This window comes from Xyrauchen texanus, chromosome 26 (assembly GCF_025860055.1).
Source record: "Xyrauchen texanus isolate HMW12.3.18 chromosome 26, RBS_HiC_50CHRs, whole genome shotgun sequence".
Classification (NCBI taxonomy): Eukaryota; Metazoa; Chordata; class Actinopteri; order Cypriniformes; family Catostomidae; genus Xyrauchen; species Xyrauchen texanus.
The window spans coordinates 23557009-23576222 of NC_068301.1; the positions used below are offsets into that span (position 1 = coordinate 23557009).

Below are 19214 nucleotides of genomic sequence, written 5' to 3' on the forward strand. Positions count from 1 at the left end.
TTGAATGAGCAGCTGGAAGCAGTGCAAAAAAAAAAAAAAAAAAGCACAAACATTTCAAAATAAGAGTCCCCGGTGTATTTCAAAGTTAAAGTGCCTTTATTAACTTAATTAAAATAACTTTTAACTTTAAAGTATTAATCAAATCTGGCTGCTGTGGTCTGTGTGCTGCGCAAAGGCTGCTGCGTTTGTTTTTTATTAAGAATGCTCTGTAAGGCTTGTGTTGGTTTGCAGTATGTTTGTTTGCTAGAAGCATAATCAGGCATGGGCCTCAGGTGTCTGTCGACAGTGTTTATGCGTGTGCACTTGTTTACGTTGTGGGCTGAGGGAAGCTGTGCTTTGTTTGAGTGAGTTCTTGTTTGGAGATGCTTGCTCTTTGACTCTCCACAGTTAACCTCCTGCATCTTGTCCAACACGCACACTGACTGCTTTTAAAGTGAATATACGATCCCTGTGTCTGCTCAGAGTAAAAGCAGTGAACCTGAGGAATCACTGCTGAGCTCCTGATGAAAGTTTTTTTCTGTCCAGTCAGATTATTAAAATGTTTTCCCTTGTCCCTCATCTTCTGCAGCTCGTGGACGTACCAACCTGGAGCTTCGGGAAAAGTTCATTCTTCCAGAAGGAGCCACGCAGGGTCTGGCGGCCTTCCGGTCCCGGGGTCGCCGATCTAAACCTTCATCGCGCACGGCCTCACCCACCCGTTCATCTTCATCAGCATCACACAGTGCCCACAGTTGCGCCTCTGTGCCCTCCGCACCTGCCACGCCCACAGCCTCCACAAGGGTAAGTCTCGGGATGTGGTATGATACTGACTCCATCACTAACATAACCTTACATATCTTACTTAACTTCATGTAAGAATCTCATTTACAAAATATCTTAACGTTCTTGCTTGATATTGTAACAGAAACTAGCTATTGATGTGATCTTTAATGTGAAAAGAACATTAGAAAATGTTGCCACTGTCTTATATATTTTTCTAGCTGCACTTTAATCATACATAAATCACAATCAATATAATACATTATGTACAATACGCACATTAGTTATTCTTGCAAAGCATATGTGCTGAAAGTTTTTTGTCACCATGTGGACTGTTATACTTTTCATGACATTGAATCTGGGTGTTAAACATTGTCTTTGTCAGCATTTATACAAATGTGTATATATATATATATATATATATATATATATATATATATATATATATATATATATATATATATATATATATATATATATATAATTAACAGTAATAATAATAATAATCATTATATATATATACATACACACATTCCAGTTGGACACTGGAAACATCTTACAATAAGGTTGTATTTGTTAACATTAGTTAATTCATTAGGTAACATAACTACTTATGAACTAACAATGAACAATATTTTTGGCAGAATTTATTAATCTTGGTTAATGTGGATTTAATAAAATTATAATTGTTTATTTGTTCATTCGTGTGCATTAGCTAATGGTAATGTATGCAAGTGTCTGTTTAAATTAGCATTAATCAAGATGAATATGTGCTGAAAAAGTATTGTTCATTGTTAGCTCATATTGATTCATGTCGTTAACATGTAAACATATATAACCTTATTGTAAAATGTTCCCATAACATTGATTTCACTTAATATTTACTCGAAGTTTACTAATAATTTTTTTACGAAATTACAATGTGCATTATTTACCACTTCTGTTATTATGCCAAGCAGGTATGGTTATCATCTTATGCCAATAATCTCAAAATGGCTAAATATCGACAGATTTATATTGGTTTGTCATTAGACCTTAAAATGCTTTGAAGTTGTTTACATTGTTTGTCATGTCTCCTTTTTGGTGGAAGGTTTCTCTGACACTGATTGTTTGTTTCCATTGTTATTTTGGGATCAAAGCATGGTCGCTGTTGTGTCTGCATGTCAGAATCATATTGTCTTCTGTGAGATTTTTATTTGTTCTTTGTCTTTTTGTCCCTTCTCCCCTCACTTTCCAAAATGTGCCACTCTTCCTTCCTGTTTGTGCTCATTTCCACCTATTAAACACTACGCTCTGCCATGCTGCTTTACTTCCCTCAACTTTACTCAATTTCTGATTATACTGGCTTCCTCCCACTGCTTTGCTACTCCACTCTTTTCGTCCTTTTCGCTGCCCCATTTCCCAGTCCTCCCAATCCCAATCTCGTGGCTATGCCAAGCCCTGGCTGGCACACAGTAAAACTCCAACTCCAACCAAGTGCCAGTCCTGCCCAGAACACGGCCAGACCCCTGGGCATGAGGTAACACACTGCCCTCCCCCAGTGCCCTAACACACTAACAGTACAATCTTTAAGTGCGGGGGCCTCCAAATGACAACAGAAACTGTAAGCAGTGGTTTAATCTTACGATCCTGCCAACACAAAATGGGAAGGAATTGTGGTTGACGACTCACCATTTTAAGATGTAGCGAGATCTAATTATAGGAAGAAATTGTTCACTTTGATTACAGTATATTAAGTCTGATGGCCCCATATATTGCTGATAGTGTCAGCTGGGTTTTTGTTTTAGTCTGAATACATGCCCAAAGAAAATCACAGCAAAATATGTATAATATGTAAAAGACAAAAGCATAATTTAAAACCTAGTTGAAAAACATTTGCAGTAATTTGCATGTTCATCAGAGAATTATTCTGTTGAATGGTCTCATGTCTGACTGTTTTCATTCATCCTGGTCACCGTAGATCTTCTGGTAGAATGTAGATGAGATAAGATGGATGTTTTGTCTGGTTTCCTGTTTGTAAAACAAATGTAAAACAAAGTCCACTTACTTTAAACTAAATTGTAAAAAGAATTCTATGAAAAAAAAATAGTATCTGGATCAGAATAATTGGTAGATCTGCCCTGTTGTAATTTTAATAAACTTTCTCTTTTTTTAATAGGGAGGCTCCTCATCCAAACTAAAGAGACCAACCTTTCATTCCAGCAGAGGCTCCTTGACTGGTGAGAACGGTGGAACCACACCCACCGCTGCTAAACCTGCACGATCTGGTATGAGACCATGTACATCTTCACTAAGATCCCTACTTCAATGCATTCATTACTAAAAGGAGGATTTAAAAAAATATCAAGTGTTGCGGAAGATACTTTGAAACTGTACTTTGAAAAGCTAATCATAAATTAAAGTCGTTCAACTGCAGTCAAGTTACTCAAGTTGTCAACTACAGGCTACTACCCAAAAGTAGTTAGCAACATTGAAGCTATTTAAGGGGGCAATATATATATATTTTTTATTAAAAATTATAAAATAAAAAATGTGTGTGTGTGTGTGTGTGTGTATATATATATATATATATTGTATGTATAAAAATAAAAATATATGTAATGTAAAAAGAAATTAACATTTAAATACAGCAAATAATTGTCCAGAGAAGTTAGCTACATTGAATTTAAAGGGGGCAAAGAGTGTGAGAGAGTGTGAGTGTACAGATTTTGCTCTAATGGAAAGAAATTGGTACTTTTATTCACCAAAGTGGCATTCAACTGATTACGATGTATAGTCAGGAAAAAAAAATTCAGAACTTCTTAAACTACTTCAAAGAGTTCTCATCAAAAAATCCTCCATGTGCAGCAATGACAGCTTTGCAGATCTTTGGCATTCCAGCTGTCAGTTTGTCCAGATACTCAAGTGACTTTTTACCCCACTCTTCCTGTTACACTTGCCATAGATGTGTCTGTCTTGTCTTGTCAGGCACTTCACATGCACTTGTACTTTTTCTGTTTCAAAAGTGTCTTTTTCTTTGCAATTCTTCCCAGAAGGCCTGCACCCCTGAGTCTTCTCTTTACTGTTGTACCTGAAACTGGTGTTGAGCAGGTAGAATTCAATGAAGCTGTCAGCGGAGGACATGTGATGCATCTATTTCTCAAACTAGAGACTAGAGACTGTATTTATCCTCTTGTTTAGTTTTACATCTGGACTTCCATATCTCTTTCTGTCCTTGTTAGAGCCAGTTGTCCTTTGTCTTTGAAGACTGTAGTGTATACCTTTGTATAAAAACTTCTGCAATTTCAAGTATTGAACAGCCTTCATTCCTCAAAACAATGATTGACTGACGAGTTTCTAGAGAAAGTGTTACTTTTTTGACATTTCTGATCTAATATTGACCTTAAGACATGCCAATCTATTGCATACTGTGGTAACTCAAAAACAAACACAAAGACAATGGCACTTTGGTGAGATTAAAGTACCAATTTCCTTCCGAAACAGCAAAATCTTTACATTATTCCAAACTTTTGGCCGCCAATGTGTGTATATATATATATATATAATATATATACACAGTGCATCTGGAAAGTATTCACAGCGCTTCACTTTTTCTACATTTTGTTATGTTACAGCCTTATTCCAAAATGGATTAAATTCATTATTTTCCTCAAAATTCTACAAACAATACCCCATAATGACAACTTGAAAGGAGTTTGTTTGAAATCTTTGCAAATGTATTAAAGCCTATTACCTTAAACTTTAACTAGTTACATTAGCCATTAACCATCTTCTTCTTCTTCATTAGACACTAAACGCACTCCGTCCTCTACGAGCGGCCCAGCCAGTCGAGCAGGAAGTCGTGCGGGAAGCCGAACCAGCAGCCGAAGGGGCAGTGATGCTTCAGACACCTCTGAACTCATGGAGACTCGCTCGGCTTGCTCCGATACCTCAGACACCCCTCGACGGCCTGGGGCCAAACCCTCCAAAATCCCCACAATCTCCAAGAAGACCCCCAGCCCTAAAACACCAGTGGGGAAAAAATGAAGTCTCCACCCCAATAAAGACCTATGTGACTGATTCTGAGGTAGTTGAGGAGAAGAGAACATCTACCTTCTCTTTCCTCCTTAATGCACATTGACCAATTAATGTGCCCTCCCCCAGTTCAAACCTTTAGGTTAGATGAGACAGGACCAGACTCTAACCAAAACCCAGTCTTGTTAGTTCTCTAGCGTCCTACTCTGGGCAGCTTTAAACGCAGCTGCACACTGCTACACCACCCTGATGAATACCTACCATAAATGCTGCCTTATTTGTGTTATACATCATGACCTTAATTTGACTGACATTTTAGGTTATTATTGTGAGATTGAGATGTGAATATGCTGTGTGACATCTACATCTTCAGTGCTCACTTGATACAGTTGACATATGGAGGAATGTCAATTCTGCACCAGGGGATTTAATCTCTATGAATATGCAACCGCCAGTCACTCTCCAAACCTCAGAGACTCGATTCACACCCACACAGACATGCACAATCATGGTTGTCGAGATTGTTTGGTTGGAAAACTCATCTCCTCTGCATGTATGCAGACCACTTTCCCAGGTGTGCGTGCCACTGAAAACTCTAGGAAGAGACATTTTCCTCCTCGGCACATAAGACATTTTCTAATTCTGTATGTTTGTACGTATGTGTGTGGTAGTTCCTTTCATGGAAAATTAACACAGTAATAAGGAGAGGAAATGGAGGATACATATCTCTAGCCTTCCTGCAGAGTCGAGATTCTCAGCCTTGTGACTAAGAATACTAGATCCTTCAGGGGTCTCTTTCTGATGTCACACAAGATCTTTTCAAGGGACTCCTATAGTGCACAGCAGATCCATTTCACATGCTCGCACCGACTGTCTTTTCTGCTGTGTCCATGCATTCACGTGTACACTTCTAGTTATAATTTCTGTTCAGCTCATTTCGTTACAGATATCATGTTACAGAGCTTTTTCCACAGTATGCAAAATCATTACAATTGTGAATGTTTGTTTCATGGTTCATTTATAATCCTGATGTTGTGTTTCTTTTCTAGAGTAAGTAACTGTATTTATTTGTGATTGCAGTATCAAATCAACTGAGAATGACTAGTATTAATACAACAACAACCACTTTTGTTTTTGTAATAAGAAAACATGCTTCTGATGTGAAGAATTTCTTTGACAATGATCATTAGCTGACCAGGATGCTTGCTGATTCCAATGGTGGCCTTTTTCGCCAGTGACTACGAACATTAGATGATGTTAAAAGTGGCTTCCCACTTTTTCTCTTGTGACTGAAGCGCCCTGAATAATAGATAATGGGAGCGCTCGTGTAGCCTCATGAAACAGTGCTTTCAATCTTGTCCTTGACAAGCTGAAGTATATGAATACCTGAAGAAAGGTAATTTTATTTATTTATTATTTCAGTGGGAGGGTAGGGGACAAGGGATGTAAAAGGATCCAATTTTTTGATTGTGTTTCTCTTTTGAAATGACTGAGAGACAAAGGGGTGCAATTGTGTTAAGTAAAGAAGTTATGAATATAAATCCTTTTTTTTGATGTTTTCTTTTGTATTAAAATAATGCTTGCAGTAAACTGTCTGTTTCTTTTTTTGTGTGTGTGTGTGTGTGTGTGTGTGTGTGTGTGTGTGTGTGTGTGTGTGTGTGTGTGTGTGTAAGGATGCCACAGTTAACAGGAAATGACAAAGTAATTACAGGCAGTAGAGATAGACACACCCCATTAAATCTTCAAAAGGGGACAGTCCTTTTGTGTGTTCAGGGTTTTGAACACATTGGGCTATTGTATGAGATTTATATCTAGTCATTCAGGAGTTAAATAAAATAGGCTCCCATGAGTGAATTGAGTCACCTTTGTTTGTGCCATGTGTGTGTCACCCATGCTACTTGGAGTGTCAGTGTGCTTGTACAGGACTCTGTGTATATTTGGTAGTTAGATGGAGCGGATGGGGTTAGGGAAGGGTGGTGATCCATCATCTCTCTTGTGCAGCTGTGTGTCTGTGTTTATAAACAAATATTTAAACCCACTCACATCCTTTCCCACCAAACACCATCCACACTGCTGAGCCAGGCTCCTATGAGGTTTCACAATCCTACAATGTCATACCATTTATTTCTGTTTTTTATTCATAATAAATTAAAAGATCAATATATACCATATCAGCCACAACATTAAAACTACCTGTCTAATATTGTGTAGGTCCCCCTCATGCTGCCAAAACAGCGCCAACTCATAATTGCATTCTGAGATTGTACAATTGTGGTGAGAAGAATATAGAGCGGTTATAAGTTACCATAAACTTTGTCAGTTCAAAACAGTCTGGCCATTCTCTGTTGACCTCTCTCATCAACAAGACATTTCCATCCACAGAACTGCTGCTCACTGGATGTTTTTTAGTTTTTGGCACCATTCAGTAAATTCTAGAGACTGTTGTGTGTGAAAATCCCAGGAGATCAGCAGTTACAGAAATACTCAAACCAGCACGTCTGGCACCAACGATCATGCCATGAGATTATCTTATCAACCAATCGTTTGGTAGCAGTACATAAAATCATGCAGATACTGGTCAGGAGCTTTAGTTACACATCAACCATCAGAATGGGGGAAAAAATGGGATCTTGTGATTTGGACCAGACCATGATTGTTGGTTTATATTTTTTACAAATATTAATATATGCAAATAATTGCAATTAAATAATCTGCAGGTCAAGTCAATTTTATTTGTATAGCGCCTTTCACAACACACAACGTTTCAAAGCAGCTTTACAGAAAATCAGGCATTAACAGAAGATAAAACTGTAATGTCTATAATGTTGATGAGTCATCATTGTGTAATTAGATAAAATACGATTATGAATTGTGTTTAAAAATAATTAAATAATAATTGTATTTATAACCCCAGTGAACAAGCCGAAGGCGACTGTGGCAAGGAACACAAAACTCCACAAGATGTTGGTTAATGGGAGAAAAATAACCTTGGGAGAAACCAGGATCACTGTAGAGGCCAGTTCCCCTCTGGCTAACATCATGAATATAATGCCAATCTTACTTATAGTGCAAGTCATGGTTTAAAATGATTAAACTAAGTAAGTGTAAATCTAAACATAGATTTTGTATGAACTGTAAGATTAATGACCATATGTAATGTAACTAATGTAATATAAAAAGAAAATATTAATTGACAGCCCTATTGCATTATTGAAAGCCCAATGCTATTCACCATTGTCACCCTTCCGTTTTTTTGCAGTTACATTTTTTTTTTTTAAGTACAAATATTCCATGTAGTCTGTCAATTCACATGAGGTAAAAAAACTGCATATGGGATAATTGTAGAATAAGAAGTGTTATTTAAAATAGTATTAGATGAAGTAATGTCACATTGCAGGAAACTGCGGTCACTGCTGGACATTCATGTCAACCATCCATTTGCATAATCACAAAATTACTCCAGGATTTAGATCTAAATCATTTGCAAATTAGTACAGAGTACGCATGTGTGCATAATAATTTACATCTTATCACTGTGTTCTAGGTTTTAAGCAATCATTTCATGCCAAATTGTGATCTATTTATAGAGTGAGTGAAACAGCAGTGATCTGACACTCATAGGCTACTGTTTAAACCACAGAATATAATCATATTATTGTTGCCCTAACAACTAAATGCTATTCTGTGCAAAGTCTGGATGACATCTGAGAACATCTTCGTGCCAAACCACATGATAATTGTCAGCAATTTGTGAGGTATGTGTAGAAGATGAGATGGTTGATAGGGTAGTTGTAGACTGAGGTGAGAAGGTCTCTGGGAAGTGAGGGAGGAGGAAAGATTCAGTCATTTGGAATACTCCCTCTCTGTACCGTGTATTTTGGCAGAGGAGGTCACCAATGTTCAGATTATGCCTTCATTGCAAGCAGCACACAGGCTAAGAATACCACAGCTCACTGGGATTTTGAACTTCCAAAACTAGAAATGGAAATGGTGAAGCGATTCTTGTGAACAAAAAATTTCTTACTCAGTCCTTTAAAGTATAGTTTTGCTAAAGGTTTTTCAGGAGTCTTGGATATTTCCACCCATTGGATTAAACCTGCTTTTGAAGACAAATATTGGTGGATTACTGTACCGCATTTTTTTAACTATTTAAACAGGATCTTATATCATACGTTGGAGTAACAGGTCATACCTTATAGCAACAAGAGCCAAAGCATGTGTTGTGTTTGATCCAGGAACCTTTGAAGACTGAAAACCTTTGAAGGCTGGTGGTTATGAGGCCCTCTGTTTTTATTTACTGTACCCAAAGATTTAATTTCACATTCTGACATTGCTTGCTCAGTAACTACTCTTTACTTACAGTCTTTCCAACTCCCAAGATCACCCTTGAAAGGAGTGGAGCTATTAGGAGACATGTTTGTTTTCTCTCCAAGTTTCTAGGATGTTGTTTGTCATCTAACACCCTAAACAAGCTATGGATTATGAGACCGTGTTCTGTAAATACAGTGACAGCATGAGGAATGGCCATCAAGAGGAAATAAACTTAGTGTCTCGTAGTAGTAAACATTGCGCTCTCCAAAATAATGACTACTGCAATGGAATCTGAGTTGCTTAGAGATTTGAGTGTTGCTCAAACTTCCAAATAGTAGTCCAGCCCATTCCAGAGAGGAACGACATCTTTTAAACACTCAGAGAATCTTGAAGGACAAGAACGAAGCTTTGGTAGAGCAGAAAACTACAGAAGGAACACAGTAGTCTAAAGCAGAACCAATGGAACAGAGCTCTTCCAACCGCAGTGCCACACCAATGGACAAACAAGAGGTTGTGGCTGAGTTTGTACCCTCACACCACAGCAGAGGGAGGAAGGACCAAATCCGAGGCCGGCAACGACTCTTCCCTCTAGCGGTCTTCCTCCCTCTGTGCATGCTGCTGTGCGTTTGGGGTCAGGTGGAAGGAGTGGTTCATTCCAGCTTCCGCAGACTGAGCGGTCGGGAAAAGAAGGAGATGCAGAAGGAGATTTTATCCATTTTAGGGCTGCCGGGGCGACCAAGGCCACATCCACCCCTGCGGCCTCCTTCCTCTGCCCCACTCTTTATGCTGGATCTGTACCATGCCGTATCATCTGAGGGTGAAGATGGACCAGACTTGGGCTTCAATCCAGAAGGAGTCAGCCATGCCGCACTGCCCACATTAAGCACACACACTCCACCCCTTGGCACAGTGGTCAGTGAGGCAGATACTGTCATGAGCTTCGTCAACTTGGGTAAGTAACAAAAAGTACTTGGTAAGTTAATGTGGGGTATAAAAAGTGATATATTACAGGATTGGTCTTGGCGAACTAGATCTGCTACGCTGCTGCAGAGCAAGTATGGAGACTTGCTGCTGCTAGAAAAACACATACTTACTGAGTTAAGCATGTAAACACGCTGCTGCTGCTGCTCCACAATTAGCCATAAATACAATCCCCATAGCAGATCTAGACAAGAGGAGCTTGTGAGGACACAGCAGTGAAACCAGCTTACTTGAAAGCTGAGAAAATGTCAATGTTAGCCAAAGAGAGAGTACACAATGTGAAATTGATTGCCTTTCCTACCCAATTACACATCAAAGGACCTATCATCTTACACCATGTGAGCAGATTGGCTTGACATTTCACATGTGAGCGAGCTGATTGGCCAACAGATTACAAGTTCAAATACCCTATCAGCTTGTCATTCAGAGTTTCATGCCTGAACTTAGTCATATTTCTTAGCCATTTGTGCAAATACTTTTAAACATCTAGTCACAAATTCACCTACACTGTAAAATGTAATAAGTTGACTTTACTTAAAAAAAGTGAGGAAACCAATTTCATTAAAAAAATCAAGTAAATATGCTTTTTTGGCTCAAGTAAAGTGGACTATTCCAAGTTCACTTTACTTCACTTTACTTAAATAAGTACTTTTACTTAGATTTTTAAGGCAATCGGTTTACATGCTTTTTTAAGTTTAAGGTAAACTAATTCGATTTTACTGTGTAGCTTTTGCTCAAAAAGTGTGATTGTCCTATCTACATTTTTAAGTGTGGCTTAAGTGTCTGTAATTGATACTTGATAGCATATATCAACCAGTGTTGGGTTTGGTCAGATTACAAAGTAATTAGTTACTGTAATCAAATAAATTTTTGTCTGAAAAGTAGTGTAACGTTACATTTTAAATTCTTGTAACCAGACTACAGTTACAGCCTTTCAATTTAGTTACTTTAAATATATTACTAGAGTTACACGTGTTCCCAAATCTATTATTTATTTTGTATACATTTAAAACATGAATTATGTACATTTGCTTGCCTGTTTTAATTTCTGTGATAGCTGAACAAGTCATTGTTCGGGAGAAATGTAGACACAATTTTCAATTTGTTAAGTGGAAATGTGTTTAAGAAAGTAATGTGATTACTTTTTCAAAGAAGTAATCTAATTTTAGCTAAGTAATTTGTTTTGGATAACTTTTTTGAGTAACTTATCCAACACTGATAACTATGCTCTTTCAGAAAAGTGTGCAGAACTGTTTCATGTCATAAAAATGCAACACTGGAAGTCAGATACTACTATACTGTGTCTATGATATTTGCCACAATGTTAATGAGGGAGAAAAAGAAAGTCAGTGAGACAGTTACTGAGAAACTAAGACAGCTCACTATCACTCCAACATCACTTCCTGTCTCAGCCCAAACACAGACGATACTTATCTGTCACGAAACAAACTAGTTAAAGATCCCATTTACCACTACTGCTTCTCTCTCCATGTCTTTCCTGCCCCGGTACATTTGTTCAGTATCGACTCTTATCAAACTTAATTAGTGATGCTGGCTAAGACAAACATCACTTTGATAATTGCTCATCAGCTCTACTGTGTTCTAAGCCTCTACCCTAAGCATTACACTTTTTGCTCCACAATTTTTTTTGCTACAGAAGTGATAGAATATCATTGCTACTTGGGCCAGTAAGCAACCACCTACCGATGCTAAAAACTTTTACTAACTACATTTTTTAGTAGCATGAGAGCAGCTCAGTTATTTCACATTTAGTGTATCTTTTTTACATGACAAGCTACTTTTCCCAACAAGTACAAAAATGTGTAAAATCCTCTCTCTTATCTCATCTTTTATGTGAAATATGGAGATAATTGCTGTTTAATACCATGTTATATAAAATAGTGTGTTTTCTCATTTTATTTATTCTGAACACAACAGTATTTATGTGGGACAAAAGCAATATATATACACAACTAAACTTACATGGCCTAAACTATATAAGTATAATTATAAGATAATTATTTAACTATTTAATCATAACTTTTCATAGCAGAATTAAATAATCTCACCTAATCAGTTATAGCTAATATAGCTTAAAAGATTGCTGTCCTTACATAGATTCAATGTAGCAAGCTACTTGTTGTTTGTAACTTGTAGTGTTTTAAAAGAGCAGCTTAGACATTGTTTAACTTATTTAAGTTATGAGTAGCTTGTTGCTTGGTGAGCTTCAGGTTAAAATTATCTTCCTCAAAACAGCTAGTGATTACCCAAAGTGCCCTAGCAGTTCCCTAGCAACCACACAGAAAAGCATTTCACTTTAATCTTGCCAATTGTCTAATACATTTGAATCTAAAGCCTAATTGTTACTGATTCTTGTGGATTTACAAATGCCAGTCTAGCGCACGCAGGCCATGTGACGTTGTAGTGGCCGCACAGCTGTGTAGAATTACGGGCCCCACTGAAAGACAGAAAAAAGTTGAGATGAAGAAGATGAAAATACTGTTGGGTACTCCTCTAAAAATACAGCACTGGACTATAATTAGTGGTTGTGCGCTGAGCTGCAGCCAGCTCAACAGTGCCTCTAATTATACAACTGCAGAGCCACAGCCGTGGGCGTTAGTCCAATCTGCAGCGCTCCACAAGAACAAATGTTCATCTTTCCCTTTTTCTTTCTCCATCTTCTCCTGCCAATCAACCTATCCAGCATCTTAGTTAACTGACTCCAGCCTCTGTACATTCACTTATCAAACTCAATCCCACTTTTCTCCTTACGGCTTTTCCTATGGAGCCTCATTCCCAACAATAATTCTGACTTTATATCTCATAATTGTGACTTTATTTCTTGCACTTGTGACTTTAAAGCTTGTAATTGCATGTTTATATCTCACATTATGAGATATAAACTCACAATTACCACTTTCTCATAATTACGAGAAATTAAGTCACATTTGTGTTATTTTCCTTTTTTATTGTATTTTTTGTTTTTATTCAAAGGCAGGATCTGGCTTCCATACCTTTTACACTAATCATGCATAGCTTGGATTGCAACAACAAAAAACAAACAAATAAATAAATATAGGCTTATCAACTTTTAAAAGGGATGATAAAACATTCCTCATATCTTTGGGATGTCAAAGGATGTACATTAAATCAAACTCTACAGTATTTTGGTGCAAATCAATCTGTCACTTGGTAGAAAGCAGATCCTAAGATCTTCAAAAACCATATGCAAGGTAAAAGAACATTTTGACCCAGACTACAAAGAAAATGCAGGTTCACTTACAAGGATGAACATGGTTTTGTGCTATGAGTTATTGGCAACTAAGAGCATGAATCACTCAAAATTACATTTTGTTTGATAAACAAATTTAATACTGTGTTGGGTCGCTAGTCTAATGTAAAATCTGGGTCCTGAAATAGTCAAGAACCGCTGCCCTATATCATAGTTGCTGATGTTGTTCTGCTTTGGTTTTCTGTCTAATTTCCTCTCTGTCTCTGACCGCAGTGGAGCAGGAGAAGGATTTGCTCCAGCCTCGGCCTTACTGGAAAGAGTTCCGCTTCGATCTGACCCCACTGCCTCAAGGAGAGACGGTCACCGCCGCTGAATTTCGTATCTATAAAACTCTTCCCATGGGCTGGCGGGCAAACCGCACTCTCCATATCTCTGTGTATGAAATCCAGAAGGAGAAAAGACAGAGGTCAAATACTCATATATAACTCTCAGAGATTTAGTACTGCATCTTTTTCATCTAACTGTTCCCTCTATAGGACATTTCATTTCATTTTAGTGCTTAAGATGCACTACACTTTTATAATAAATACCTTATCCAAAACTACTTGTATTTCCCCATAATGGTTAATTTTGCATCCATTAGTATCCTTGTCATCATCATTGGTTGCCATACAGAGTTGAGTTGAATTGAACAGATAAATTAAACTACGGTCTTTCCAAATCTCAAGATCTTGGGTTTGGTTTGACAGGGAGCCAGAGTTGGTACTGTTGGACATGCAGTCAGTGCCTGCAGGTCAAGAGGGCTGGCTGGCATTCGATGTGACTTCTGCAAGCAATCGCTGGCTTCTCCATCCTCGAAGCAACCTGGGCATCCGCCTTTATGTGGAAACTGAGGAGGGTGAGTTATTCCTTACTTAAAGCATGCAGAATAAATTCATAATGTTAGCTCTGGGAGAGATTTAACAATAGATTTAATTTTGCCTCTCTTGATGGTAACATACTGCCTTACAAAACAAAAAGGCAGTAACTGCATTTTTGGTCAAAAATGAGTTATTATCATTTTCATGACATTCAAGGCATCCTTTGTTATGTGACAAAACATCTTATCTCAAATGTGTGTCGTTTTCGAGAAAAATGGTAGTCGTTTGTACAGTAAATGCAAAAAGCCCTAGTGAAACAAAGCAGGAGTACAGTAACATCCATTACTGTATTCTTGTTATGTTTTACCTAACAAAAAATAACCGTGTTGTTGTGCAGTGAAGTTACTGTTTCCATGATGAACACACAGGTAAGGAGGTAAAACTTCTAAAGGCATCAGGCTATCCCATAACTTCCAAGCAGCCAGCGTGATCTTCTTCGCTCTTATTAGCCTACATGAATGGCGTATTCTTTTTTCATAGGCTAATCATTCACGGCGTTGTTGTCCAGCAGGAGAATATAACTGTCCATAAACACAGCTATCGGTGTAACAGTTATTCTTTAATGTGACAGGTGTCTGTTCAACTTAAAACACACTCTCTTCGCGGCCGCTGTTTGAAGACTATGTCCGCTGTTTAGAGAAGTTAGCGAGTTGTGAGCAAAACTGACATCTTTCTCTTTACTGTATCCATGCTTTCAACAAAAACAAACTTCTGCAGAGCGAGCCGGCAGGTATTTACGCCCCCCTTAGCTCTCAGGCTCAAACACATTGGTTCCTGTTCCTAAGCATTTATTTATTGCACGGTTTCTTCTTCTGAATATAAAATAATATATTTTATTTGGATTCCCCTTAATTATATTAACCTATGAAAATGTTGTCCCTCTGTATGAGTTGGTATGGGTGCCACGTTTTTGGTAAGTAATACAAAGCAAGAATACAGTAACTGCAAAATAGGGGTAAAATATCTAATTAATTATGAGGATTGATATGTACAAAGAATAATCTAATATAAAGTAACAAAACAGCCACATGTCCAATAATCTACCTACAACTACTTAGGCTGGATGACGGGATAACTTTAAAGTAATTTTTCTCAGCTCTGCACTCTGCGTAGTTACTGCCTTTTTGCTTTGTAGGGCAGCATAGTAGTATGTCTCATATTACTTTTGTTACTACAGTTATTATTACCACAGTCAAATTGTGGTAACATGATATTAGCCACTACTGGCATGAAAGAAATTGAAATGACAGAATGATTTCGAAAGCTTCCTGCTATCGATAAGGAGATCCCATGATAATTTTGTATGGTTCCACAGCAATAACAACACTGTAAAAATGAAATAAAATTTGATCCAGCTTCTGAAATGTTTATTACTTTGCATCTACATAAAAACATGTGTCAGACCAACAATACTCCCCCAAATGTTGACCCAACTAGCATAACAGAGTTGTCTTAATGAACAATTTTATATTGAACAATGTTGATGGTTTGCAAGTTCCCAACATGCATGTACCATGATCTTAACTTAATGAGGTTTGTTGATTGCCACCATTGTTGAGGTTTGTGTGTTAAGGGTCGATGTGTATTGTGAGTTTATGTCAACCAATTGTATGTACTTCCTTGCCTTGCAAGACATTTATCTCTTCAGAGGCAAAGATTGCCTGTCAATGTCAATTCTTTAATCATTTACTCACCCTCATGCCATCCCAGATGTGTAAGACCTTTTTTTTTTCCTGCAGAACACAAACAAAGATTTTTAGAAGACTATTTCAGCTCTGTAGGTCCTCACAATGCAAGTGAATGGTGATCAGCCCTTTACAGCTCCAAAACAGAGATAAAGTCAGCAGAAACATCAGACTCCAGTGGTTTAATCCATGTCTTCTGAAGTGACCCAGTTGATTTTAGGTAAAAATAGACCAAAATTGAATTCTTTTCACTGTACATCTTGACAGCAGTCTCCTTGGCGATCATGATTTCCATCTTGATTACACTTCCTAGTGCCATCTAGCGCTCTGTGCATGCATCAAGCACTACGAAAAGTAATCAAGTTAGAAATCATGATTATGCCTAGTGACTGCAATGGTAGCATGTATAATGAAAAATGTGTTTTATATATATTGGTCTTTTTCTCACCAAAAACCAACTGGATCGCTTCAGAAGCATTCATTAAACCCCTGGAGTCTGATGGATTGTGTTTTTGCTGACTTTATTTCCTTTTTGGAGCTTCAAAGTTCTTATCACCATTCCCTTGCATTCTATGGAACTACAGAGCTGAGAAATTCTTCTAAAACTCTTCGGAGGTGTTCAGCAGAAGAAAGAAAGTCATACACATCTAAGATTGCATGAGGGTGAGTACATTTTCAGATCATTTTGGTTTTTGGGTGAACTATTCCTTTAACTTCATGTAAAGTAAAAGTTATTTAAACCCATATATAAGTCTGATTGGGTGACAAAATGAAAGTTATTTTATTGTGAATTGATATTTGGCACCGCCTCCACCCTCCAAAGGCGTGTCAGCAAACCTGAGCATGCAAAATGAAGGCAGAGAGCATTTCTGGCTAGTTTTCTAATTGACTAGCATGAACCCCTGTCTCGGCTGTCACAGAGACAGAGATATCTGTCAGACAGTAGTATTCCAAAAAAACAATTGCGTACAGAATCTTCAAAAAGCTGCTTACATTGCACATATAATTACAAAATTGTGATGAGCTGCAATGGAGGTGCCCCATGAGTAAAATAATATATATATATATATATATATATATATATATATATATATATATATATATACATTAGTTATTATTTATTTATTTTCACAGACCGGTCGCTGTCTGCCGGGTGGGTGGGTTTGGTGGGTCGGCGAGGTCCGCGCTCTAAGCAGCCCTTCATGGTGACATTTTTCAGGGCTAGTCATGTCCCCTGCCGCCCACCTCGCGATGTGAGACACAACAATCCACGCAAGAAAAAACACAAGTACGACCTGCCACACCCAAACAGACCCGGCATATTTGGTGAGCCACAATTAGCCATTTAGATATTGCGTTTAAAGGAGCATATCAATTATTTGTCTTTAATCTGTGATCTCACTCCTCCTAGATCAAAATCATGCCAGCAGTGGACGCCAGGCCTGTAAGAAACATGAACTCTATGTTAGTTTCAGTGATCTTGGCTGGAAGGTGAGAAACATACAGACTTTTGAAGATCAGTATGAAATTTCAGGATGCTGCATTTGACCAACAAATGTTATTATTTCCTAAGGATGCCAATTAAACTTCTTAGGGCATTACATTACATTTATTTGGCAGATGCTTTCAACCAAAGTGACTTACAGTACTGTACATTCAGGGTATACATTCTATCAGTAAGTGTGTTCCCTGGGAATAAAACCCCATGACCTTGTTGTTGCTGGCACCATGTTCTACCAATTGAGCTCACATGTGTGCAGAAAATATAGGCTTTTATTGTTTATGTAAATAATATTATTTCAATTATTTTCAGGACTGGGTTTTGGCTCCTCCAGGTTACTCTGCATATTATTGTGATGGGGAATGTGACTATCCTCTGGGCTCCTGTATGAATGCCACAAACCATGCCATGATACAGCTACTGGTGCGAAATCTGTTCTTTTAACATTTCTGTATCTCATGGTGTATATTTATGCACATGAAATGGTTTCAACTCAGCTTAGACCCCTTGAAATACAAATCATTTAAATCTTATTTTTGTACTTGTGCAATTTATATGGTTGAACATACGGCTGTACTGACTGCTTGTCATTGGCAGGTTCATCTTCTAAGACCAGACGAAGTGCCCAAGGCCTGCTGTGCTCCAACCAAACTCAGTTCTGTTTCTGTGCTCTTCTATGATGACAACAACAACGTTATTCTCAAGAAACATCGAAATATGGTGGTGAAGAACTGTGGCTGCTTATAACCTTTTCTCTTGTTCATCCCATTTCAAATCACTGAAGCAATATTTGTAATATACAATGTATTTTTAAGATAAAATTGAGTGCTCTTGTCCCAATTGATTGACATAATTTAAGTGTCATGATGATAAGCATACTTTTATTATATATAAGACTTATTTTATTATGAAAAAAGGGAAATTATTTGTATTATTTTGTACATTTTTTCTCACATTGTCTTATAAAATGTATCAGTTCTCAAAGTTTTTTAAAGTAATATTAAAACAGGGAGGAGGCTTCGGGGAAGACCCAGGATTAGGTGGAGAGATTACATCTCCACACTGGCCTGGGAACGCCTCGGGGTCAGAGCTGGTTAATGTGGCTCGGGATAGGGAAGTTTGGGGCCCCTTGCTGGAGCAGCTGCCCCCGCGACCCGACTTCGGATAAGCGGTTGAAGATGGATGGATGAATGAAAACAGGATCCCTTTCAAGGGACCCCCTGTGTAAGAAAAGTAGTAAACATATTATAAAGACTTCTTGTTTGCCAAATTAAATAGTGCCTTAATATTGTCATTGTACTAAAGCCAAAATAAATTATTAAAATATTATCTGTAAAATATTTACTTAAGTTGACATTGTATTGTTCTCATGCTTGAGTAATGCTATGCTTATGATGTTAGATGTTTAAACCCGAAGAGAAACATTTTCAATTCAATTCAATGTAAAAAAATAATTATATGAATATTTATTTTTATTGTGAAAAGCGCTATATAAATACATTTGTAAGAGTATACAATAAAACACTAAATATTGTTTTAAAGCAGCTTTACAGGAACTAGTGAATAACAACCATCATTTCTTACAAATGTTTTTTTTTTTCCAATATATGAAATATGCCAACTTAATTTTATTTCTATTTTTACTTACTATGGTTGTCAATATAATAAAATAATCGTAATTAATCTAAATTTCTGAATAGCAATGTCAAATAATGTCAACTTTTTTTCTCTGTTTTTGTAGCGGACACCCTAGCACCCCCCAGACTAAAAACCCCTGGTCTAAAACACAAGATTAAATTCAATGGACTGAG

The 19214-nt window shown here is 37.5% G+C and overlaps 2 protein-coding genes across 2 annotated transcripts in view; both read left to right on the top strand.

Moving 5' to 3' along the window:
* The window catches only part of LOC127619503 (microtubule-actin cross-linking factor 1-like), a 229139-nt gene extending 223279 nt beyond the window's left edge, over positions 1-5860 (top strand). The window contains exons 92-95 of the mRNA XM_052092341.1: positions 569-780; positions 2165-2278; positions 2918-3026; positions 4547-5860. Of these exons, the coding sequence (XP_051948301.1) occupies positions 569-780; positions 2165-2278; positions 2918-3026; positions 4547-4785 (674 nt within the window). The 3' untranslated portion in view covers positions 4786-5860. The remainder of the gene's footprint in view (positions 1-568; positions 781-2164; positions 2279-2917; positions 3027-4546) is intronic.
* Positions 5861-8656: 2796 nt separating this feature from the next.
* LOC127620379 (bone morphogenetic protein 8A-like) lies at positions 8657-18954 on the top strand. Its single transcript, XM_052093600.1, has 7 exons — positions 8657-10036; positions 13571-13763; positions 14047-14195; positions 17037-17228; positions 17314-17393; positions 17716-17826; positions 18001-18954. Exons 1-7 carry the CDS (start codon positions 9544-9546, stop codon positions 18148-18150), a joined length of 1368 nt encoding a protein of 455 aa, XP_051949560.1. The 5' UTR covers positions 8657-9543; the 3' UTR covers positions 18151-18954.
* The last annotated feature ends 260 nt before the right edge of the window (positions 18955-19214 follow it).

Excerpts from the sequence above, each read along its gene's own strand:
- LOC127620379 (XM_052093600.1), top strand. The coding sequence starts at position 9,544 with ATGGAACAGAGCTCTTCCAACCGCAGTGCCACACCAATGGACAAACAA. Across the intron at positions 10,037-13,570 it reads CATGAGCTTCGTCAACTTGG|TGGAGCAGGAGAAGGATTTG; the intron begins GTAAGTAACAAA and ends CTCTGACCGCAG. Across the intron at positions 17,229-17,313 it reads AAACAGACCCGGCATATTTG|ATCAAAATCATGCCAGCAGT; the intron begins GTGAGCCACAAT and ends CACTCCTCCTAG.